Genomic DNA, 21,824 nt, shown 5'->3' on the forward strand with positions numbered 1-21,824 from the left:
CTCTGTCTGTCCGTCCATCAGTTCTCGTGCTGATGTTCGTGGTGTGGATGAAGCGCCGCGACAAAGAGCGTCAGGCCAAGCAGCTCCTCATCGACCCGGAGGACGATGTGCGAGACAACATTCTCAAGTACGATGAGGAAGGCGGGGGAGAGGAGGATCAGGTGAGAACGATGTGGTAAACACAGAGCGCACACTCCTCAGCACTTCTGTTGTCCCAGAAAACCTATTTTCTCAATCTGCTTATCACTATTGGCGATCGTGTCCCGCATTACCGAGTTTTTGTCTTTTCTCAAATTAAGGTATTTTTAATTGGGGGGGGGGGCAGACAGACAGTCTGCTCTGTCTCAGTGAGACGTCACATACACACCTGTAGCACCAATTTCTCGAAGAAAAAGATATAGTTTTGTTTTCAGCACATTTGGTGGTAGCATATAAAAATGTCAAACAGCACCCGGACAAACGCACCGTGAAGCTGTGCAGCGCTGCTGAAAGGATGACATAAGGCGAGAGCGTTGGGGAGGAACATTCAGGTCACATCTACTATATGCAGCAGAGCAGCAGCTTGTGTGTAACCGAAGCAGTCTAGGGACAAAAGGGGGCCACCTAGACACGCATGCACTTACAATGCATTCCTTCTAGTCCCGCTTGTTATGGTGCTCCGAGACACACTTCACACAGTCACAATGAGGGAGACCGTTTCCATTGTAACCTGGAACCTGAACGAAAGGAGCTGGGAATCGAAATGTGGAATCGATAAGACAAACACATTTTCAATCGGTCTCTGGAAATATTGGAACTGCTTCCTCAACTGGAACTGTCCCCCGCTTCACACAAACACACGATAGAAAACGCAGTGCCACAGGCATCAATAAAGTCCCGTCTCTTCATCTGCCTTGTGCTGATCAGGCACACACAGACACAAACTCAATTGTCCTAATGACCCCTTGTTAGCACAACGGAATCATTTCATATAAAATAAATGCAGTAATATCCCAAATGGGCTGTTTTCTTGCCGCTGGCTGAAACGTTCCGGTGGCTTAGGTCGAGCAGATCCGAGCGGGAGACCCCGGTCTGACCCAGCACAGTTCCAAATTAGCCTCGGAGACTTGTAATTGGTGAGCTGATGCCATTCAGAGATAGACATCTGCTGCGGCACAATAATGAAGCTCCATTCTAAGGTGACAATATGACTGGGAGGCCATTAAACATCAGCCGGTGATTAGGCAGGTGGGAGTGCACCCACTCTCTCATTTTCACACACCGAATGGTGGAACCTGTGGACCAGAACATGTTGCATGACAAAAAAACACTTCAATTTGTAGAGGGAGAGCAAGCTTCCATTCTTTGAGTGACACAGAGGAGGGCAGAGCGGAGGGAGAAAATGGTCTTGTCTGTGGAGTCAGGAGAGTCAGCGTTGGGGGGGGGGGGGGGGGGGGGGGGGTGTCCCTTTCTCTCCCAGTGATGTGGTCTTCATAATGCCCACCTCTGTTCTCCCTATCTCCCGCCGGGGAGGAAATTGAAGTGTCAGGCCATTGGGCGCACTCAGAGTATATGATTTTAGTCGCTGCTGCCATCGCACCGGCTTGTTTTGGTTTGTGAAGCACTCGTTTCATCAAAAGGCAGACAGCTGATCAGGCCGGGCTCCCCGGACACGGAAAAATAACAATGGAGAAATAATAGCAGATCAAGTCGTCTTGCACAGGTTCGCAGGTTAAAAACAAAAACGTATGTAAGAAAGGGATCGGATTCTTCAAATGACCTGTGAATGATTTGATGCATAACCTCAGAGACGAGGAGGCTTTGGCGCCGTGCTCTAAAAGATGTTTTGATTTGTTTTTCAATCCTATGCAGTAAGTGAAACTAAGCAAATCAGACCTGCTTATGCAGCATTTTTGTTTTAACATGTCGGAGGAACTGTAACCTCTAATGATAATTCTGGCATATCACAATCTGGGGCTTATTTGTTTTGCACCTCTGGTCATTAGAGACTGTTCTCATTTCTGTACGGTTAATATGAAGCTTAACTCGGGCCTCCCACTCTTTCCTAGAGATCTTTTTCCAGGACCTTGTCAGTGATGAGAGCTGGTATGACAGACTGGGATCGCGCCACACGCTAATATGTTCCTCTCTGTGGACATCTGACTTAAAAGACTGTAATCTAGTTCACATGTACACAGGCGCTTTCTATCCTCCTTCATTCTCAAAACAGAAATCCTGTCCAAACAAGCACGGTTTTAGAAAATCTCTGTGCAGACGAAAACGCAAAACCACAAATGTAGCTCTTTCAATGCCAGTGGGCAGGTTGGGCCACACACACACACACACACACACACACACACACACACACACACACACACACACACACAGGGTCTGCGTCGTGGGAGTGTTGCACTGGATAACGTAGCGCTGACCTTCGCAGCAAGTTATTTGGCCACGTCCGCCGTTCATAGACGTCTCTTTGCCATCGGTGACACCTCTCAAAGGAGAAAACGCATTTTTTTACAAAAGCTCAGTTTAACTCTGTTTTGGCAAAACAAGCTAGCAAGCACCTCAGTTTGGCTGCACGGTGGTGTGGTGGCAAAACACCGTCCCCTCACAGCAAGAGGGACCAGGGTTCCACTCCTGCACAGCCCCTCTGTGTGGAGTTAGCATGTCCTCCCCGTGTCAGCGCGGGTTCCCTCCGTTGTGAATGGTTGTCTGTCTCTATACATCAGCCCTGCGGTAGTCTGGCAGCCTGTTCATTGTGTACCCTGATGTCTGCACATTGCTGATCCCGCGACCCTGAACAGGATGAGCGGTTACGGATAATGGATGGAAATGGATAAATACAAGTTGGGAAGAAAAGCAACGTTATGTAATGTCGTCCAACCCTCATGTGCTAACCCTATGTGACGTGAATTTAAGGAGCGGTTCAACATAACCGAGAGCAGTATTTATAAGCTTTGATTCTAACGTTAAAATGCTCCCGAACATGCCTCGGTCCTTTCAGATGGCTAATCTGTTTTGGTGGAGCTCTGAAACATAGCTTAGTATTTCATTCTCAGCTAAAGGTAAAGAGTAGAATGTTGAAATCATTTTCAGGGACAAGACGAGGTTTTACAGGACATTTGAGTTGGGGGGTTTTTTCCGCATTTTTTCAATAACTTGAAAAGTGGGAACCCTGAAACATAACGTCTGGCCAAAGAGGGAGACAGCTAGCTGCTTTGTCCAAAGGTTACAGAATCTGTCTACTGGCACGTCTGTTCCCAGTTTCCCTGCTAAACTAAGCTAAGCTGTCCGGCTGCTGGCTCTAGTCTTAATAACAGATGGACAAAGACAGTGGTATACATTTTCTCATCCAAGTCTTCGCAAGAAAGCAAATTTCCCAAAATGTCGATCTATTTATTTAAGACACGTTAAAGCCAGAATATATAAACATATTTGGTAGGTAGAACCAAAAGTGAGCACACAGGAGATTATTGTAATAATCCATCATTGCACAGGAAACCTGCGTGTGCTCAGACTTGCACCTGGAAGTCCCTCTGTAAACGGCCGGTGTGATCATGTGACTGTTTCTTGCCCTATTGGATTTTTTTGGGTGAAGTTACCGCTCTTCCAGATTCCAGAATTAAATTTGTGCGTACGATGTTATTATTACCAGTAGGAATAATGACAAAAGCAATGAAATCGATAAACTCAGTTCTGTTTTTTTAAATGGCTCAGCTGTGCCTCACAGCAGATCAAGTGTGTAAGGCAGTCTGCCATGTTTGAATGAGGGTCGTTAAGGCCGGGGGCGGCCATTCCAGCCGGCCAGAGTACATGTGAGGAGTCAATTCCCTGGAGGGGGCTGGTATGTCATTAGACCTTCCCGCTGAGTCCGGCCATTATACGTCTCTGTTGCCGTTAACCGGCTCCTGACCCCTCCGGTGTGCAACCTCATGAGAAGGTCAAACAGTAGTTGGCCTGAAACGGACCAAAGATGATGGATGCTCGTCACCGCGCGATGTGTGCTGACCGTTGTTCTTCTTCTCCTCCAGCCATCCTCCGGGTTCACCGCCATTCCCCATGTAATCAAATTAGACATGAATAATCAATGTGCTTGTTTTGGATTGGCCGTGGTACTTACTGGTGTGGACTTGAGTTGGTGTTTGTCAAGTGGCCACATGCTTTGTTGTGTTTGTCTATCCGGGCTGTTGGTGCAGCATCACAGGGTTTATATTTATTTTCATGTTTATTTTTACATTGGAGCGTCTGCAGCCTTTTCCTTTCTTTTTTTCCCCAGGGAGGGAGCTGAGTGTCTAGGTGCATGTAAGACTGAGCAAAGGCAATTTTGAAGGGGGATATTAGAGATGGATGGATTACCGAAAATCTTCTAAAGAGGGACAATCCATCATGCACGCTTATTAGGCACACACACACACACACACACACACACACACACACCCTGATTCTCAAATGGCATTTTCTCCATCATATCTGCTGTCACCGGGACACCATCCAGTCGCTCAGCTCTTCACCGCGGCCTCTTTCTCTCCCCCAACTCCTTTTTCTCTCTTCACTATTTCCCTTCCTCCTCCTCCTTCCTTTGCCCATGACTTTGCACAAACTGCGAGCCATTCAGGTTGCCTTGGTAATGTTAATAGGATTAGCGATGGCTTATGCATATCCACCATCCCGTGTCTGGGCATTGATTAGAGCAAAGCAGTCGCCTGCACGTCCTTCCTGCAGCACACCGCGCAAGTACAAACACTCGGCGGGCGTATGATGTGGTCCTCAGCTTGGACCCCCTCGGTGCCAGCTCTCTGGATGTGTCAAATTGTCCCTGGGCTTGTGCTTCACAGACAAGAAGATTTAAAGTTTACCCTCGGGTCCCCTCAACTCTTCCCGCTGCATTCCAACTTTAAAATCTCTTTTCCCCTCCACTCAGCTGAACTTCCTCGTCCTCTGCGCAGAGCAGGATGTGTTTACCTATTTGGATAATCGCGCTCCACTTCGGGGTCTCGTTGCGCCCGCTTAGCTAACTCCCATCTGTCTGTTCTCTCCCCCCCACCCCCACCCCCACACACACACAGGATTATGACCTGAGTCAGCTCCAGCAGCCGGACACGATAGAGCCTGATGCCATCAAGCCGGTGGGAATCCGCCGTCTAGACGAGAGACCCCTCCACCCTGAGCCACAGTACCCCATGAGGTCAGCAGCACCCCACCCTGGAGACATCGGAGACTTCATCAATGAGGTAACAATCCAGCACACACACACACACACACACACACACACACACACACACACACACACACACACACAAAGTTCTTGGAAAACTGAGATTGTTTTTGTTGTACGGTGAAATGAAATCAGATGAAGTGAAAGAATCTGTGCGGTTACAAAGCTTGAATTTCATTTTCAAGCTGAATGACTTTTATTGTCATAAACTTGTATCTAAATAAACAATTTGGTTTATAGGACTCATCAAGCAGTTGCGCGTCGCCTTGTAGTGCGGGGGGGGGGGGCCTTTAAATTGAATCAATTATTATTATTATTAGAATTGTTTTCATTGTTCCCCAGCAGAAGGCAGACGCTTTTCCTCATCGCACACACTTCCACTGAGACACACAGAAAGCCCAAAGAGTACATGATGCTAACTCACTTCGACATAATTGTTTTTCTCCTCACTTTCCGCCAAAGTAGAGTTATAGATGTGTCAGCATAGAAATAGGAGATGAGAGAAGCAATGCATTGGCTTTCTATTGGAGTGCTCTATTCAGAGTGCCTTGGTTTGCCTGGGGCCATCATTGACTCCAGCATGAAGGGAGAATGTAAAATGAAAAGAGCAGTCATGTATTTTTCACAAGCTCCAACAGACAAGAGTTTCACAGCATTACAAATGGAGTTCTCTCCTAGTTTGTTGGATGGCGCCCATGTTTTTAAATTAGAACTTGCTCTTTCAGCGCTGCTCCCCAGCAATCCATCTCTCAGATCCCTTTGGCCCAGACGCCGCTCATTTTCGCTCTCGCCGTGTGTTGTGAACACACATAATGCATTTTGTCGTGGCGGCCGATTGAGCTGAGTGGAAATTTAATGTTTCCCCGCCGCTCGACGTGGAACAGTTTGACGACGCGCAACCATCCTTCATCAGGCTTGTTATTTTAACGTTCTCACACAACCTTTATGAAACACTCCCCAAGTCTGAGCATCCTGACCCAAAAAAAAAGCTCACCGCAACCAGACAACACTGATCTGTTTCCAGTCCAAGATTTGACTGTCGCTAAAAGCTCAGTCATGGCGGCTCACACGGAGCTGGAATCTGACCTAACTGATAAGGGCTTGCCGCCAGAGGAGTGGGGGAGACAGTGAGGGGGGAGGCGTCGTCTGATCTCCATCCTGAAATGTGCACACGCCCCCAGGAGCTTGTGGCTCTAATTAAATTAGAGGGACAAATATATTAGGCAGAGGTTTAGCATAAGGACTTTAACCTCACAGTCGGACAAACAAAGGTCTATTAGGCAACTGGTGGGGTGTGTGTGTGTGGGGGGGGGGGGGGGGGGGGGGGCGGGCACCAACATGACCTCGATTGGTCACAGGTGGACACAGTGCCAAACAGAGGGAGACAAAGCTGAAGTGATTGCGTTCATTGTTTTTGTTATTTTTGTTGCATAGTGTGGCGTCGCAGTCCCGGCAAGGTTGTTCTCTGACTAGAAACACCAGTGGGTTTTATTACATGCCCGTGTTGTTGTCTGTGGGACAGAGCGACTTCACCAGTGGGGGCAGTTCAACATCTCACCGAGAGTCGTGATCGTCTCCAGCGCAGGACCCCCCACCTGGTGACTTGGTTATTATGAAATCACGAGGCAGAGTTCTGTGATTGACTAACCTTATGAAACTGCCAGCGGGTTTTTTGGTTGGAGATGGAGGGGGCCATAACCAGCGGAGCGATTATGGTTGTAATTGTAATGAACGATCTGTCTGTCATATTTCCCACCAAATTATCAGCATCGCAGCCCTGAGCAAATACTTAACAGAAGCTAACAAGTGGAAAATAATCGCTAAGTGCCCGGGCACTTTAATTCAATCCGTCTTTTTATTTGAGAGCATTTCAGCGCTGTAATGGCAGCACAGAGGAAAGTATAAATCTTTGCCAAGTTCCCAATGGACAGAGGTCTTGGTTTTTATTTTTTTGTTCTGTGTTACGGTGCTCCACTTCTGTTAATTCATTTCTTATTTGTTGGGTTACCTGGCAGAAACCAGGCTGAGATCCAAAGTGGTTCATGGCCAAAGCACATCTCAACTCCTAGATTAGCAATCCATCAAGTCCCATGAGTCCCAGCTGGAAATCAATAACAATCCATAAGGACCTCTCATGCCGCGGCGAGGATTTCTGGGAATGTCGAGCACAATCTTCGGAATAGACAACCCCCCCCCCCCAAGATAACACATAACCCCTCTCCTCTTAAACTACTGTTTAGGCAGGACTCGGATAGAATATGATATATTAAAGATGTTGCTATCTATATTATAAGACAACGAGCTGGAATTGTTGTGATGCTCGTGAAGAGGATGTGGGGGGGCTTGCACAGAGACCGGTGGGGGAGGGGGAGGTGATTCCAGTCATCTGAGGCCGCTGGATATGCTCAATCTTGGCTTTCGATCAAGCAGCAGATAATCCGACATCCCAGAAAGAGTTCAGATCCGAAGACAGCGGGAACTCACAGGAACACTAGAGCCTGATTAATCTGACTTCCTGAACCAAGTTGAGGTAGAACCATCCACTGGGTTTGCAGGATGGATTAGTCTGTTTGTGTGCAGAAGTGTTGTTGCGCAGACTTGATTTAATCTCCTCATCTAACCGCGGTTTTGCTTCCTTCTGTGCAGGGACTTAAGGCGGCAGACAACGACCCCACCGCCCCCCCCTACGACTCCCTGCTCGTGTTCGACTACGAGGGCAGCGGCTCCACAGCCGGCTCCCTCAGCTCCCTCAACTCCTCCAGCAGCGGGGGCGACCAGGACTACGATTACCTCAACGACTGGGGCCCGCGCTTCAGGAAACTGGCGGACATGTACGGTGGAAGTGATGACTAGAGCACGCGAAGGAAGAAGAGATGTGAAAGAAAAGAAAGTAGAAAAAAACAAAAAAAAGAAAGGAAAGATTTCCTGTTGATGGACACGGACGGCTTCTGATATTCCCCGAGGGTGACGGAACTGTGACAGAAAAAATACAAAAAAAAAGAGAAATAAACATTGATTCAGAATTTTTTTCAAAAACAACCAACCTAGGCTTATTGTTGTAGTCTACGCATACATATGCTTGTTGAAAGCTTAGGCATAGGCTGTGGTCCGGTTATGGAGGTTGTGGGGAGGGAACACTGGTGGGCTGTCGCCACTCGGATTGTTGGTATTGAATGCGCTCAGTTACACTTGAATTTCACAGTACAGAAGCACTGGGATATAATGTGCCTTTTTGTACATTTTTTGGATCTAAATGATTAGTTTTATGTTCAAGGCTTTAATGGTACTGACTTTTGGAGTGATTTCAAACAAAGTATGTTACACTCTGGTATGCTTCTACATGCTTTTTTTCCTCTTTGGTTACACAACGCTCCTGTTTGTTGAAGATTATTTAAATAAACTACAAAGACGAAGAAATGAAGGATCTTCTGTTAGCTTGGATGGAAAGAAATTCAATTAAGAACAGCACTGTACATTACGCTAGACTTCTAGACTTTTTCACTAAAAAAAAAAAAATTATGCAGCTGGTTGCAAATAAAGGGAGTTATGAATCATACTTTTGTAGCAGATTTTTTTTTTCATTTGTTTCTGAGGTGATGTAGTATTTTACAAAAACAAAAAAACAGCTGTTTTGGTCTAATCTATGTACACTTCATTTGCCTTAGTCATCATCTGATATTTTCAACTTTACTTCACTGTAAAAAGATGTGTGTACATAATGTTTCTTTTTTTTCTCCTTGATCTTTTTTCTTTTATTGTAGTATATGAAAAAGTGCAAAAAGTTCCAAACTTGTAAATGTATAATTTGGACTACAAATTCAAGTTTTTTGCATGTTTTTATCTTTTCATGACGACAAAAGTGAAAAATGTTGCTTCCCAAATTTATTTACAAGGTGAAAAAAAATAAAAATCTGGGTGACATTAAATGTGTAGAAGTTAAGTTTTTTTGCATAAAACGTGAAGAAAAATGCATTGATAAAAATGGAAAAGTAGTGATCTTGTCAGCACAACTGTTGAATTTGTACCAAAAAGGGGGGGGGGGGCATGACATGCTAGGCACTAATTGCTGAATCAGCTTTAAGACTGGAGAAGGTTTTGGACTTAAGCCTTGAGGAGAACCATGTGTACTGGAAAGCAAACTATACATCTCTGACCCCGACCATCCAAATAAAATGCAAATTTTGGAGCTAAAAACTAAACTGCCTCTTCGTTTATTTGGTTTTACTCAAACTCAGCATTGTTGCAGAGGCGTAATTAGATTGCGAATTGTGCAATCTATCTCTAAGGACAATAGCTTTAAACGAAACAACAAAAAAATGGTACATATTGTGTTCTACAATATTTTTACCAGAGGGGAGAATAAATCATTTATACCCTTATTTATCTGTTTGCACACGCTGTACACAAACCAAACTCTTTGGGCCAAGCGGTTAGATGATAAGTTGTGCGGCTCGCAGGGTAAGAAGTAAACAACAAACTCATTCTGGAACACTCTGTGTGTTTCTAAGTCAAGGTGAAAAGCTCGTGGAGAATGCCAAAACCATCCGGCACCTGTCTGCTATCAGCCATGTGTACTGTACAGTACTGTAGGTCGGATTGGACTTGACCTCAAAATGAAGCACGCCTCAAAAAACTGACTCTAGGGGCTCCGCACGCTGCACCCCTGGGACACGTGGAAGGATGAAGACGAGACTTGACGTGTGTGTGTGTGTGTGTGTGTGTGTGTGTGTGTGTGTGTGTGTGTGTGGTGGCAGCGGCGCAGTAACAATCTGCTCTGCCGTGTGCGGTGAATCTCGGTGATGAAAGTCGGCCGTTTAGCCTTCACCTGCCCTCCTCTTGCCCCTCCCTCCTCTGTCTCACAGCCCTCCCCTTGCACCCAGCTGAATAGACGTGGACATGGCTTATTAATTCAACCAAATTAGACGGGAGCCAGTCTGGTTTTGTAGTCCTTGCACAAGAACCCAGACGCATGTCTATTAGAGAGTGACCGGTGAACCGTACCTGCCTTTTGTTTTTCAGCCGGTGTAATCGGTGTAGCTGCACCGTGTTCCGCACCCTCGGTACCTCTGAAGAACACCAGTCGTTCTCATACATCCTCCTGCGTGAGGCGAGGACTTGTGTTGTTTTTTAAAGACTTGTTTCCAGGTGACCTTGTCTGGCGCATATCACTTATCTCAAAGTATGCAAAGCTGCACACTCCATTAGCCAGAAGCAACATGACATTTTTCTTTATCGCCAGGTGAAATGTTAAACAAGGTGCTGCGAGGTGCTGTTTCAACTGCAGCTGAGTCAGATTTGTTTAGTTTTTTTGCCGATTTACTTCCTTAAACTGTGAGGATTTCAAACCAGACGGCTGGCTTCAACGTACTTCCTTTTGTTCCTGCTTTGCCAAACGAGTGATTACACCACTTAAACCTCTGCCTAAATGCTTTCTTTGCTTTGATCTCTGGTCGGCACAGATGTGCTTCGTGACTCAACGTCTCAAAAAGGCTTCGCCATATGCTTTTTACGGCTTAAACGTAAAGAACTACTGTGCAGCTGAGCGGGACATATTTTCCGAGGTGGGGTTTTACGGCATTAAACGAAGCGGATAGACATTTTGTACATTTAACGGACGGATTTGGGAGTTATATCGATCTTCCTCGTCTAACTCTGCGCCAGACAATCCAGACTGTCAAACTACTGCTTTAAACTATACACAAAAGACTAGTAGCTTTACGGTTGCAGCACGGGGCCTACAGTGTGCATCCAGCTTTAACTCCTCTACAGGCTCTCCCGCCCCGCCGTATTGTCATCACGATGTTCAGATTGCTCCAACGGGTTCATATCCACCAAGCAGTAAAGTCCTGTCTCTCTTCTTTTTTTCTTTTTATTAACCCTCAGCAGGGGGAGTAAAAAAAAAAAAAAGAATTGATATTCCAGCACTGTACTTCAATTTCACAACATGGATTATCCCCGAAGGAAAGCTGGCAATCCAAGAGAGCCCAGGACATAAAGGCAGGCCTCGACACGGCTCCTTCACCATCCACGCCCCAAAAACATACACTTCTGTGCCCTTTATAGACACGCAGCGTTGTTAGACAATGCAAGCAAAAAAAGAGTCCGCTTCAGCTGGAGTGATGCTAGGGTGTATTTTATGGGACATTAAAGGACGACGTAGTTTGAGGATTATCGTCATTGACGTTGACTGACTGAGCGCTAATTGGAATGACTATTGTGTGAGAAGCATATTTTTCACCATTATATTTGCCATATGGTTCCCGTATGGATGGGTGAAATAATGGCTTAAAATAGTATCTTGTTTTTTGCATATTTTAGCTCGCTGACAAATGGATAAAAATAGTAATGCAAGGGAATACAAATGGGCTGTGGATTATTTGCAACGCTAATTAAGTTGGATGGGAACGACATCGGTTTCATCTGCCAGTTTATGTCTTTGACATACCAAATGCACATTTAAAAAAACAGAGCAAACACCTCAGGAATACAAAGATAAATAAAGAATGAACTATTATGTGCTGGCTAGCATTGTGGGCTTTGTTGTGTATCCTTCTGGCTCCCGTGTGCACATTGCATTCCAGTGACTCTGTTGTCTTTTCCCATTCGATAGAGCAATATGTGCCCGGCACATTATTATATATATACTTTTTTTATATATTTCAAAATATTAACTCCAAATGCGAGGAGCAACTAAACTCATAACCCCCCCCGAGTACTCCCAAGATGTTCTCTTTGGAAAATGGCTGCAGATTGCTGTTCTTACAAGCACCCCAGGGCCCCTTTTATTGACTGTGAAACAATGCTTCCATCGACGCCCCCTCACCATCGCAGATTTACTAGACAGCCGTCCTCAGCTCCTCGGCGCGTGTGTGGATGGCTGAGCAGAGTGTCACGGATCCAACGCGGCCTCCGTTGGGGGGGGGGGGGGGCTGTCAGTAAACATGCAGAATACAGACTAGGATCCGATGCAAACCAGCTTCTAAGTTATGCTGCTCCTGACCTTTGGTGGACTTTGGGAAGATGGATGCTACCCGGGCTATCGATAGAAATTTTCTAGCCCGCAGCAGCAAACCCATATTTCTTATGGTCCCCCCCCCCGGTCCCTGAATGCTACCTTCGAATGAATAAGTAAGCAGGCTCTGGTTGACAGCGAGTGCACACGCGGGGCAGGTGCAGTCTTTAATGTATTTGTGTATAGACCTAGTCGCTTGTGTGGAATCAATCAATTTCATTTCTACGCCGCTGCCCTCTAAGTGTGATATTAGATCGATTGGTTTGGATTGCTTCACCCATGGAGACCTGCTCCTGAGTGCCGGGTTCTTTGCGTGGCAGTCGCACCAAAACATCCAGATCCGTGATCTACGGTTCCCCCGTGTTCCCACTGACTGCAGGCAGATATCTGTGGAAAGGCTCACCCTCTGCTTCAGCAGATATTGTTCTGCCTCTGTCGGCGACGCTGATTTATCAGCCTTCATTTATTAGGGCCCCGTCCCGCCGTTACTCTCGGTCCACGCACAGCCGTGACACCGTGGTCACGGGACCGGGTGGGGGGAAGGGAGGCCGGGGCGCACTGAGACGAAAATGACGAACGCCGGTTCTCTCATAAGATGCATATCGGCTGAGCATGAGATTTTCAGCTTGTATATGAACGTTCAATGTCACTTTGCGGCAGCCGCGAGGGCACGGAAGGACATTTTTCATCTCACTGCGGTTTCCTCTTGCATGAATGGTTGATGTGCTCCACAAAAGGACATGTAATCATAAACCATACACATCCCAACCTTCCATCTCTCTCTCTAACTCTCGCTCTGTTTCTATTCCTCTCTCTCACACACAGATGCTCTTACCTTCTTTATCACGACCTGAAAACCACAAAAACAATTACATTAGGCAACTGGGCACTCTAGAGAAATACTTTTTTGTTCTCCTTTGAAATAAAATATGCAAAAGTGGAGTGAGGAAAAAGAGAACGGCATGCAGGGAAAACAAAGACTCCCTCGAGAGCCTTTAGATTTATTCATGCTTTTAAACACTTGACATTCCATCACCCTCTTGTCATTAAGGCTTTATGTCCCCTGGCCACGGCCACACAATAACCAGATAATTTCTTCCAATGAGAACAAATATGTCGCCCGTTCTCGCTGCCGACTTTTGAGGGCCTTCGGTGATCGGTGGCTAATAAAAATGCCGAGGGCCAGACGGCCCCCGAGATCAATGTGCAGCCGATTGTACAACGGGGTCGTTCCATTGTGGTCCACGTGGAGGAGAAAGGAGGCCACTGGGCAGGCCAGTGTTTCCTGTCTACTGACTCTATTGTAGTCACCCATTCGCATGGGTAGCCCGGGGCGAGAGCGACAAGCCATCAGCCGGGCAGGAGCACGACTCCGGAGCGCAGTCCGTCTAAAGAACATCAGCTCTTCACTCGCACGTCTCACACACAGAGAGTGAGCGCACGTCCATTCAAGTGTGTTTTAATCAGCCTATTATTATCATAAGACATCTGTAAAAATGGGATACACAAAATACATCTCATTACTGTAATACGCTGATAAATTAGCAGCTGAAAAATCATTAGTCAACACCGCCGTGTATGTCAAAGCATCCTCTGTGATAGTGATAAAAAAGGCGATTACAGGCTCCCTTTAACCCCTAAATTCAATTGACAAAACTTCCATGATATGATGAATAGCTCAAACTGGTATTTCCTGCTAAGATGACGTTGCCCCAGCAACTCTCAAAAAGGTGTAAAACAGATTCACACTGCGACTGGATGAAGTTAAATGAGCTTTCAGCTGACGCCGACTAATCTCTCTTCAGGCCATCGTTTTTAACAAATGCCTTCTTCTCTTGGTTTGACCCTTTACCCTCAATTCGAGGCGGAGAGGAGCTTCAAAAGCAGGGCGGCTTACACTCAGAACCTCTTCTCTCTCTGTCGCAAGAAAGTTTTTACAAGCTCTGTCCTTTAGAAGTCCAAAGTCCAAGCACAGATTTTACTCCGGGGGAGATTTCACAAGTGTCACATTGGGCCTTATTGCCACGGAGTCATCGGCTCATTTGCGTCATGTCCCTTGTGGGTGGAAGAGATACAAAAATACATATCCAGCTATTGCTGCACCAGATGAAACCTTCACAGGTTGACTTTTGGTATACAGTCTGCACTTTATAGAGTTAAATTACTTTTGAGGGTGTATCTCTATCTTTTTACAGCTATAATAACGCCTTAATAACTCCCACACTGAAGGGGAGCCCGAGAGTGGGAATGAAATAGTTGTGAATAATTTCAAAACATTTCTTGGATTAATGTGTCCAAACAGAATATGAATTTCTCTCTCTCCCTTTCTTATTGTTTTCTGTTTGTCCACACAAGTATTTTTAGCACACAAAAAAAATGAATAAAAAAAGAGAGAGAACAGGGCTGACTAGCAGCACAAAGAAAAGGATCTTCAACCAAAAGCAGCGAGAGGACCGCCTCGCTCGCCTTGTTGGAAGAATTGTTTGATGGGCAAACAAATACACAGAGAGGAAAGAAGCTGCCCACTCCCACAATGCAGAGGTACGCAGGTGTGCAGCGTGAGGCCGAAGCTGAAATTATTATGAAACACTTTACTGTCTAGATTAACCTTCTCCCTTTTGTCTCATCTTATTGGTCAAACTGCTGTTTTTTTTGTGCAGCACTGTCCAAAACCGCTGCCAGCTCAGTCAGCCTGTATCTTTAAGCGCCTACACTCACCGGCTTTAAAAAACAATGTTAAGATGTGTTGTTTTCTCCTGCAGTGTAGAGATTATTCCAAAAGAGAAAAGAAGAAGAAAAAATAAAAGAAACGGTACAGAAAGACAGATGAAGACAGCAGTGCCAAAGCTAAGAACCCCATAAAGTGTTCATTTTATAAACAAGCAGAAATGCATGCCTGCCAAGACGGATAAATCATCTTCACAGCTTTAGAGACGCAGAACCCAAAACTACTATTATCAGTACGGAGAACATAGTGGAAGTGGTTTCGGTCAGGCACACAAACAAAAGTCACAACGCACAAAGACGAAGACGCAACGATGCAAGCGTGCTGTTTGAATATTGCTGTCTGGCAGCCAATAAATACAAACACGCTGTTCATACGCACAGTATAGCTGCAGTATGTGAAGAGAGTTTAGATGCCAAAGCATTGAAGGGCTGGTTGAATGGAGTAAAATAAAGAAGTGAAAACATTTATTAATTCATTGAATTCCCGCCATGACAAATTCAGTGTATTTCTGACATTGCTTACACAGTGTCTTACGTCTCCCTTTACATCCACCGTTCCTTGTTCAATTATAGTGACAGCAGTGCAAATTCATTCAAATTACGTGTGTAAAATATGGCGGAGAAGATGCCCACCGTTCAAGACGAATATAGCGATATCAGCTCATTATCCTCGCGTATCGACGCCGCAGCCGAAGCCGGACATTGAGAATGAAACTCTGCGTGTATGTTTTTGTTGATTTGACTCAATATGGACAACAAATTGCACACATTGCCGCTGAAAGCGTCTGTACAATGTAGTGCGTCCGCGTGACAGCACAGCCTGATGGGTTTGGGCCTTAGACACGCTTCACGACCTCGGTGAAAACCATCAATAACAAGGTATCCGAGAACCAAGACATCAATTGCATATGAGGCGGCGATCAATAATTCATTTAATACAACACACCACGGTTTGAGATCCGTTACTGCCTATTAGTGTCTTAAATAGGAACCATAGAGATGTCATTAAGACACATTAGTGTTGAAATGACTATGCAAAGCCAATAATTCCTTGGTTGTGGTTGTGGATAGGAGCTAGTCATTAAACATTCATATGCAAAACAGGCTTTCAAAAGGATCTTAACCCCGTTTTTATCCGCGGCAGTGAAGAATCCAAATTTGTAATAATAGTCCATCTAGGTGGAAAGATTCGGAAGTGAGTCAGAGGCGGCGGATATTGCCACCCTGTCAAGGAACAGCACTGCACAATGGGGGTAGCATGACCTTGTTATCACGGTGTCTCCATGTGAGCTCCAACACCATTAATGGCATTCTTTCTTTCTTTTTTATCTCAGAGCACATAAAAAGGAACATGTAAGAAAAAGATGTAGATAATAACGGAATATGTAAGGGAGGCAAGAAGCCTATGAAGGCATATCACCAGTTTTGATTGGAACAAATTAATTAACTAATCTTAACTGATTACAATTTTGAGTTTCAAAGCAAAAAAAATAATTGTGCACAAATAAGAAAAGTAATATGAAACTAAATAATCATAAAAGAAAAAGAATATCAGAAGGTAACTAAGGATGAACCTTAACGTGTCATTCTGGAGGATCTTTCAACAACACGAATGTCTGTCAAGTCGCCATTCATCACCGCATGAGGCAACATAATGGCGACCGGGCCCATGACCCATCGATGAAAGCACCGCACATTTATATACTAGCAGCACTACAAATGATACCGGGGATCAAGCACGCCTTATAATAAAAAGAGGTGAAGCTCGTCTCTGTCCTTCAGCTGATTCCCTCTCCTACCTGCATCTCTGTTGTGCTCCTTCTCTCTGCTTTCTGACTCACGCTGCTGGTTTTATAGCTTCACTGTACCGCAGTGGGTTTTTAGCAATGAGTCGCTATGTGCTAACCTGCATTTCTCAGTTTATTTTGGATTTTTTTTCCTCAGGGAGATGCAGGTGTCATTTTGAGACCTCGAGCCACCTGTCATAATGTAACTCCTCAGACCTACTGTGGCTTCCAGTGGCAGGTCACCTTGATTTATCACTAATGAGAGATTAGAAGGAAAGAGGACACTTAGCAGAAGTTAAAAGACATGGATACTCCGAAGCTAAGACAGAAGGACTGATGTTTAAATAATGTATGAAACATCAAAATATCATTATAATTTACATGTGCAGTCGAGTGTGAATGCATCGCTGCAAACTCGAAAAAAATTCCAATTAGAGTATTTAACTTGAGAACGTCTTCTCTGGGGAATTGATCCGTTTGATATGTGTGTTTTCAGCACACCGACAGAAATGTGTGCGTTAGGTACAAACGAACAGAGAAAATAAAGGGACTACCTATATAATTATGTCATCTTTTTTGACAGAAATCTCCACAGGCTTTAAAAATGCACCATTGTACGGCACTACAGATAATCTGATCTCCAACCGAACGCACGCGGTGAAATGGCTTTAAGAACACTGCAGGAATCCCATTTAATAAAGCGCATCGTATGCACGAGTGATCCTGAAATCATTACCAAACAACATCCAACAGGTAGGCATGAATATTTCTCTTTATTTATTCAATCTGCTTGCGTGCTTGTTTGCGTATGTATTTAATATTTTGCAGATCATCTGCTTCCTACCCTGGTACACAGAAGAAGAAGGACCTGAGCAGAATGACAACCTCTGCAGCAGATGAGCACGTTGGGAGGGCCGTTGAATAACACATGGGTGGATCACTGGCCATCTATCATCATTGCCGGACTATTGGGCACAACCTTATCAAGGGCGACATTCATGTTTACACACTGGAAACTACCTCGGATGAATATCTGATATGGCATTCTCTGGCGTATTACACCAGCTTCACTGACAATAAAGTGCTAGCCTATAGCTATGGAAGATAACCTCAGAGAAAACATTGTCTTAAACCCGTGACACAAGAAGGAAAAGCACAACATGCATCATTAAACGTGCTTTTAGTTACGGTTACACGGAAAAACAAAAAAAGAACTCATTTAGAGATGTATGCAGATGTATGCATGGATTAATTAAATGGGTTTTTTTCTGCAAATAGTAGCCTAGGTGCTAGTCTTAGGGTTAATGAATCTCCATATGGTTTAGAACTAACCATATGGAGGCACCCACACACTTGCCATGGTATCGTGACTTCACTTAGATTATTGATGCTAGTGATGGTGTTGCAAGAGCAAAGTAAAAATATCTACGAAGTGTAGATTGTGTTCAATTGAGACGAATTGTGACAATATGATTAGAATTATAGGTTCTTCTAAAGCAAGGAAATATGGAGCCCTACAGTTTTTCAATAATATATCATGTAAATAATGATATAAACAACTGCATGCTCCGGTTAGCACAACTAGAGCAATACCAATGTCTCAGTAATTTTGAATCAACCAAATAAGTTTCCCACTGTTTCATTTAGCTCAGCAAGGCTGCACATGCTACCTACCTACAGTAGCTAATTAGCTAGGCTGGGCTGTAAGCTTTATTTATTACTGGGCATCAAAGTGAAGAGCTGCTGTTAGCACTGTTAGCTAGCTCCTGTTGGCTAGAGAGACGACAGTGAAAGACTGTATGTCTATATTTGTGGAACAGCTTTAGCTTAACTAGCTATGGTAGCATGTGCATGCTATGCTTAATTTAAGCAGTGGGTCGTCACCTTGTCTGTGTACTGTGTCTATTTATAGCAGCAGTGTCTAGTTGGTTGATTCAGAACTTTGTTTGTCAGAAGTTTGAATTGTTGAAGCTAACAGGAGCTAACTGGCTACATTCGGTAGCAGTTTTGAAGCTTGCTTGCTTGGCAGTTCAGATTATTCCAAGTGGGGTTGTACGAGGTAGCCTACTTATGACGGTCGGCATGCCTCCCAGTTTGGAGAAGGAGGCAGGAGTCTATGTATTGCTGTGGACGAGGCTAGCAGTAAAATGTTTTTAGCCACCAAAAAGAAAGACCCACCTAAAATAAATCAGTGTATGCTTTATTTAGAACAGTTTTTACCGCTTTCTCTTGCCGTCACACAGCCCTTTCCTGAACTGAAAGTTATACTTATGTGAGGAATTCTAAGTTTTAAAGCATTCCTAGTGCTGGATATTATGTGTCACAGTGTGTTTAGGAAGTAACCAAGGAGTGTGGTCATTGAATGTATATTGAGTGTCTGTGATGGGGGTTTGAGGAATGTCAGAAGGTGTAAATCTGCGGGGGAAGAGGGTAGTTCACTGAGGTGTCTGCCCAGGACAATGGGTCAGGATCCAAGGAGGAGCCCATTGGACTTCAGCCAATCGTGGAGTTGATCGATAGGTTGAGGAATGTAACTCTGGGGGGGTAAAGGAGCTGTTTGTCCCCTGAGAGAATCAGACTTCCTTCGTACCATGGGGCAGATACATCTAACTGTCCTGTGGTATGAACGGGGTCTCATATTTCTTGAAATATTTTACTATCAATAGTGTAATTTGGTTTGTAATTGTATAGCTTCTGTTTGTTATTAAATATCTTTTGATTTGATTGTAAATCGGAACCAGCTGGTTATTTGATACGACTCTGTTGACGAAAAGTACAGTAGAGAGCGTGAGCTGCGGCCTTCCATAGCGAGAGAGGTAGAATCCCAACAAATGGAAACCACGAAGGGACTCTCTTGGCGGACCTCGAGACACGGACTGGACGAGGCATTGGCCGCCGATACCTTCGGGGCCCCACTGACAAAGGTAAAGCAGAACCGTTTTAATAAAATCTGTATAGTTATCATAGAAATACTTAGCGAAGGTATCGGAGGCCGGCGCTTCTGAAAGCCGGACACGAGGAGACGCCGCAGCAAGCTGGTAAAGTATATTTTTAAAGTAATTCAATGTAGCTACAAGACTGTATTGAATGCGGAAGCACATTTGCAGGCTGAATTACAAATAGTTGTTTGTGATATTTGATTGTTGTCCAGCAAGAGTGTGGCCTAGCCGCGTTAATAGCTTATTGTGGTGGGACGAGGTTACGGCTAAAGCCGGGTTAATGTATACTCTGTGAGCTGAACTAAGGTTGCGGCAAAGCCGTCATAAATGTATTAATTCTGCAGTTCTAGCCAAAGGTACGTCTTGGACGATATAGGAGCACTGAGTGAGTCAAGCCATACAATGAATTGCGGGTAGATTACGTTTAGTGGGTGACGATCGCTAAATAGTCCTACGATGGCGTCTTGTGTTTGACGAAACAGTGGCTCGGATGTACGGGTGGGAATAAATTAGTAACGGACGTAATCATAGCCAGACATAGCGAGTTACGCTGTTGGAAATCGTGCGTCCCGCTGTGAGAGGGGCCCGGCCTTGGGAGTCGTGCGTCCCGCTGTGAGAGGGACCCGGCCTTGGGAGTCGTGCATCCCTCAGTGAGAGGGACCCGGCCTTGGGAGTCGTGCATCCCTCAGTGAGAGGGACCCGGCCTTGGGAGTCGTGCATCCCTCAGTGAGAGGGACCCGGTTGGTGTTGAGAAGCGTGCGTTCCTCTGTTGACGAAAAGTACAGTAGAGAGCGTGAGCTGCGGCCTTCCATAGCGAGAGAGGTAGAATCCCAACACTTATCGATGCGCTCTTCAAAGCCAACGGACTTTTAGCTACCTGTTGAGAGTATTCTAAATATAGCGCACACTTAAAATGATGCTGATTACATTTAGCTGAGGTGGCTAGAATATGTTTTACTGTTGCCCCCCTCCACACAGTGCATTGCTTTACTCTCGTGCTATTAGTCTTGCCTGCTTCTGCAAACTGGGGGGCGTGCCAACTGCCATCTACTGTACGTAAAACACTGACTATGGATAATTCCCTCATACTCCTCTACAAAATAAGGGTTGTGTTAAGAGGCCGCACATACCATCGCCTCGTGTGCTTCTCACTTTTTCTCCTTATAAATTCTAGGCACAGGAGCTCTTTCTCATCATCCAACTGTTCCCCCCCCCCCCCCCCCCCCCCCAGCGGTGAAGTTGTTTTGGGCCAAACTTATATGGAACTATTGAATCCCACCTCTCTAATAAATCCGCCTGACAAAGGATTTGAGAACCGCAGGTCCATATCAAAAAGAAATGCGACATACTGTATCTGCCTGCCGCTCGCAAGAGGTGCCCGCAGCAGCAGCCTGCACAGAATGCATAGGCGCACGGCCGCAGAAGTATAAATAAGACATAAGGGGACATGGAAATATAATGTGACAAAATAAAACTGTCAAAGGAAAAAAAAGCTTTTATGAAACAAAAACTGCATTAAAGACTGCCTATGGATAGCTTATTTTTTCACAAATGATTGATTATATTGTGTATTTTACAAAACTCAATGAGATAATTTATTTCATATTTATTTATCCAATATTGGACACTTTTGGGGCTTTATGAGTAAATAGCAAGATTGGACATCAAGCAGTGGATAAAGTCTATTATCTAAATGGTTTAATTGATGTGAGAGTATGACTGGCTATATTCCACCAGTAACCCTTCAGTGTTTGGCAGGGGGAAAAAACATTGTCATCAGGGGACTTGACTCGAATCTTCCCTGAGGTTTGATCATCCTCCATATGAAGGACTGAGGGAGGGGGGACGACTGAGGGCTCTCAAGCAAAGGCACTCGTCTCTTTTTGCCAATACCAGCAGTCTGCATCTCCCTGCACCCAGAGACAGTATTAAGGTGGACACGCTCTTTTGTGTTTCAGACACCGTGATGGCTGCCAGACTTACACGGACCGATTGGCAAAGCGAGTGGAACCTTTTGATGTGTGTGGGTGGGATGCAGTGGGAGAACCAATAGGAGGTCCTTCTTACTTGAGAGGACACCCACAGACTCTGGTGGGAGATGCTCTGACTGAGCTGCCTACAAAAGCTGGGGGTGGAGAGAAGAAAAACATAAAAAGCAA

General features: G+C 45.0%; 1 protein-coding gene across 1 annotated transcript in view; it reads left to right on the top strand.

The window, feature by feature from the left end:
• cdh2 (cadherin 2, type 1, N-cadherin (neuronal)) overlaps window positions 1-9,399 on the top strand; it is a 59,060-nt gene extending 49,661 nt beyond the window's left edge. The window contains exons 14-16 of the mRNA XM_068701969.1: window positions 22-161; window positions 5,052-5,216; window positions 7,847-9,399. Of these exons, the coding sequence (XP_068558070.1) occupies window positions 22-161; window positions 5,052-5,216; window positions 7,847-8,053 (512 nt within the window). The 3' untranslated portion in view covers window positions 8,054-9,399. The remainder of the gene's footprint in view (window positions 1-21; window positions 162-5,051; window positions 5,217-7,846) is intronic.
• Window positions 9,400-21,824: the final 12,425 nt, after the last annotated feature.

Source organism: Cebidichthys violaceus, unplaced genomic scaffold, assembly GCF_023349555.1.
Source record: "Cebidichthys violaceus isolate CVI_PGR_0920_01 unplaced genomic scaffold, fCebVio1.0.p SCAF_8, whole genome shotgun sequence".
In the NCBI taxonomy this organism is placed as follows: Eukaryota; Metazoa; Chordata; class Actinopteri; order Perciformes; family Stichaeidae; genus Cebidichthys; species Cebidichthys violaceus.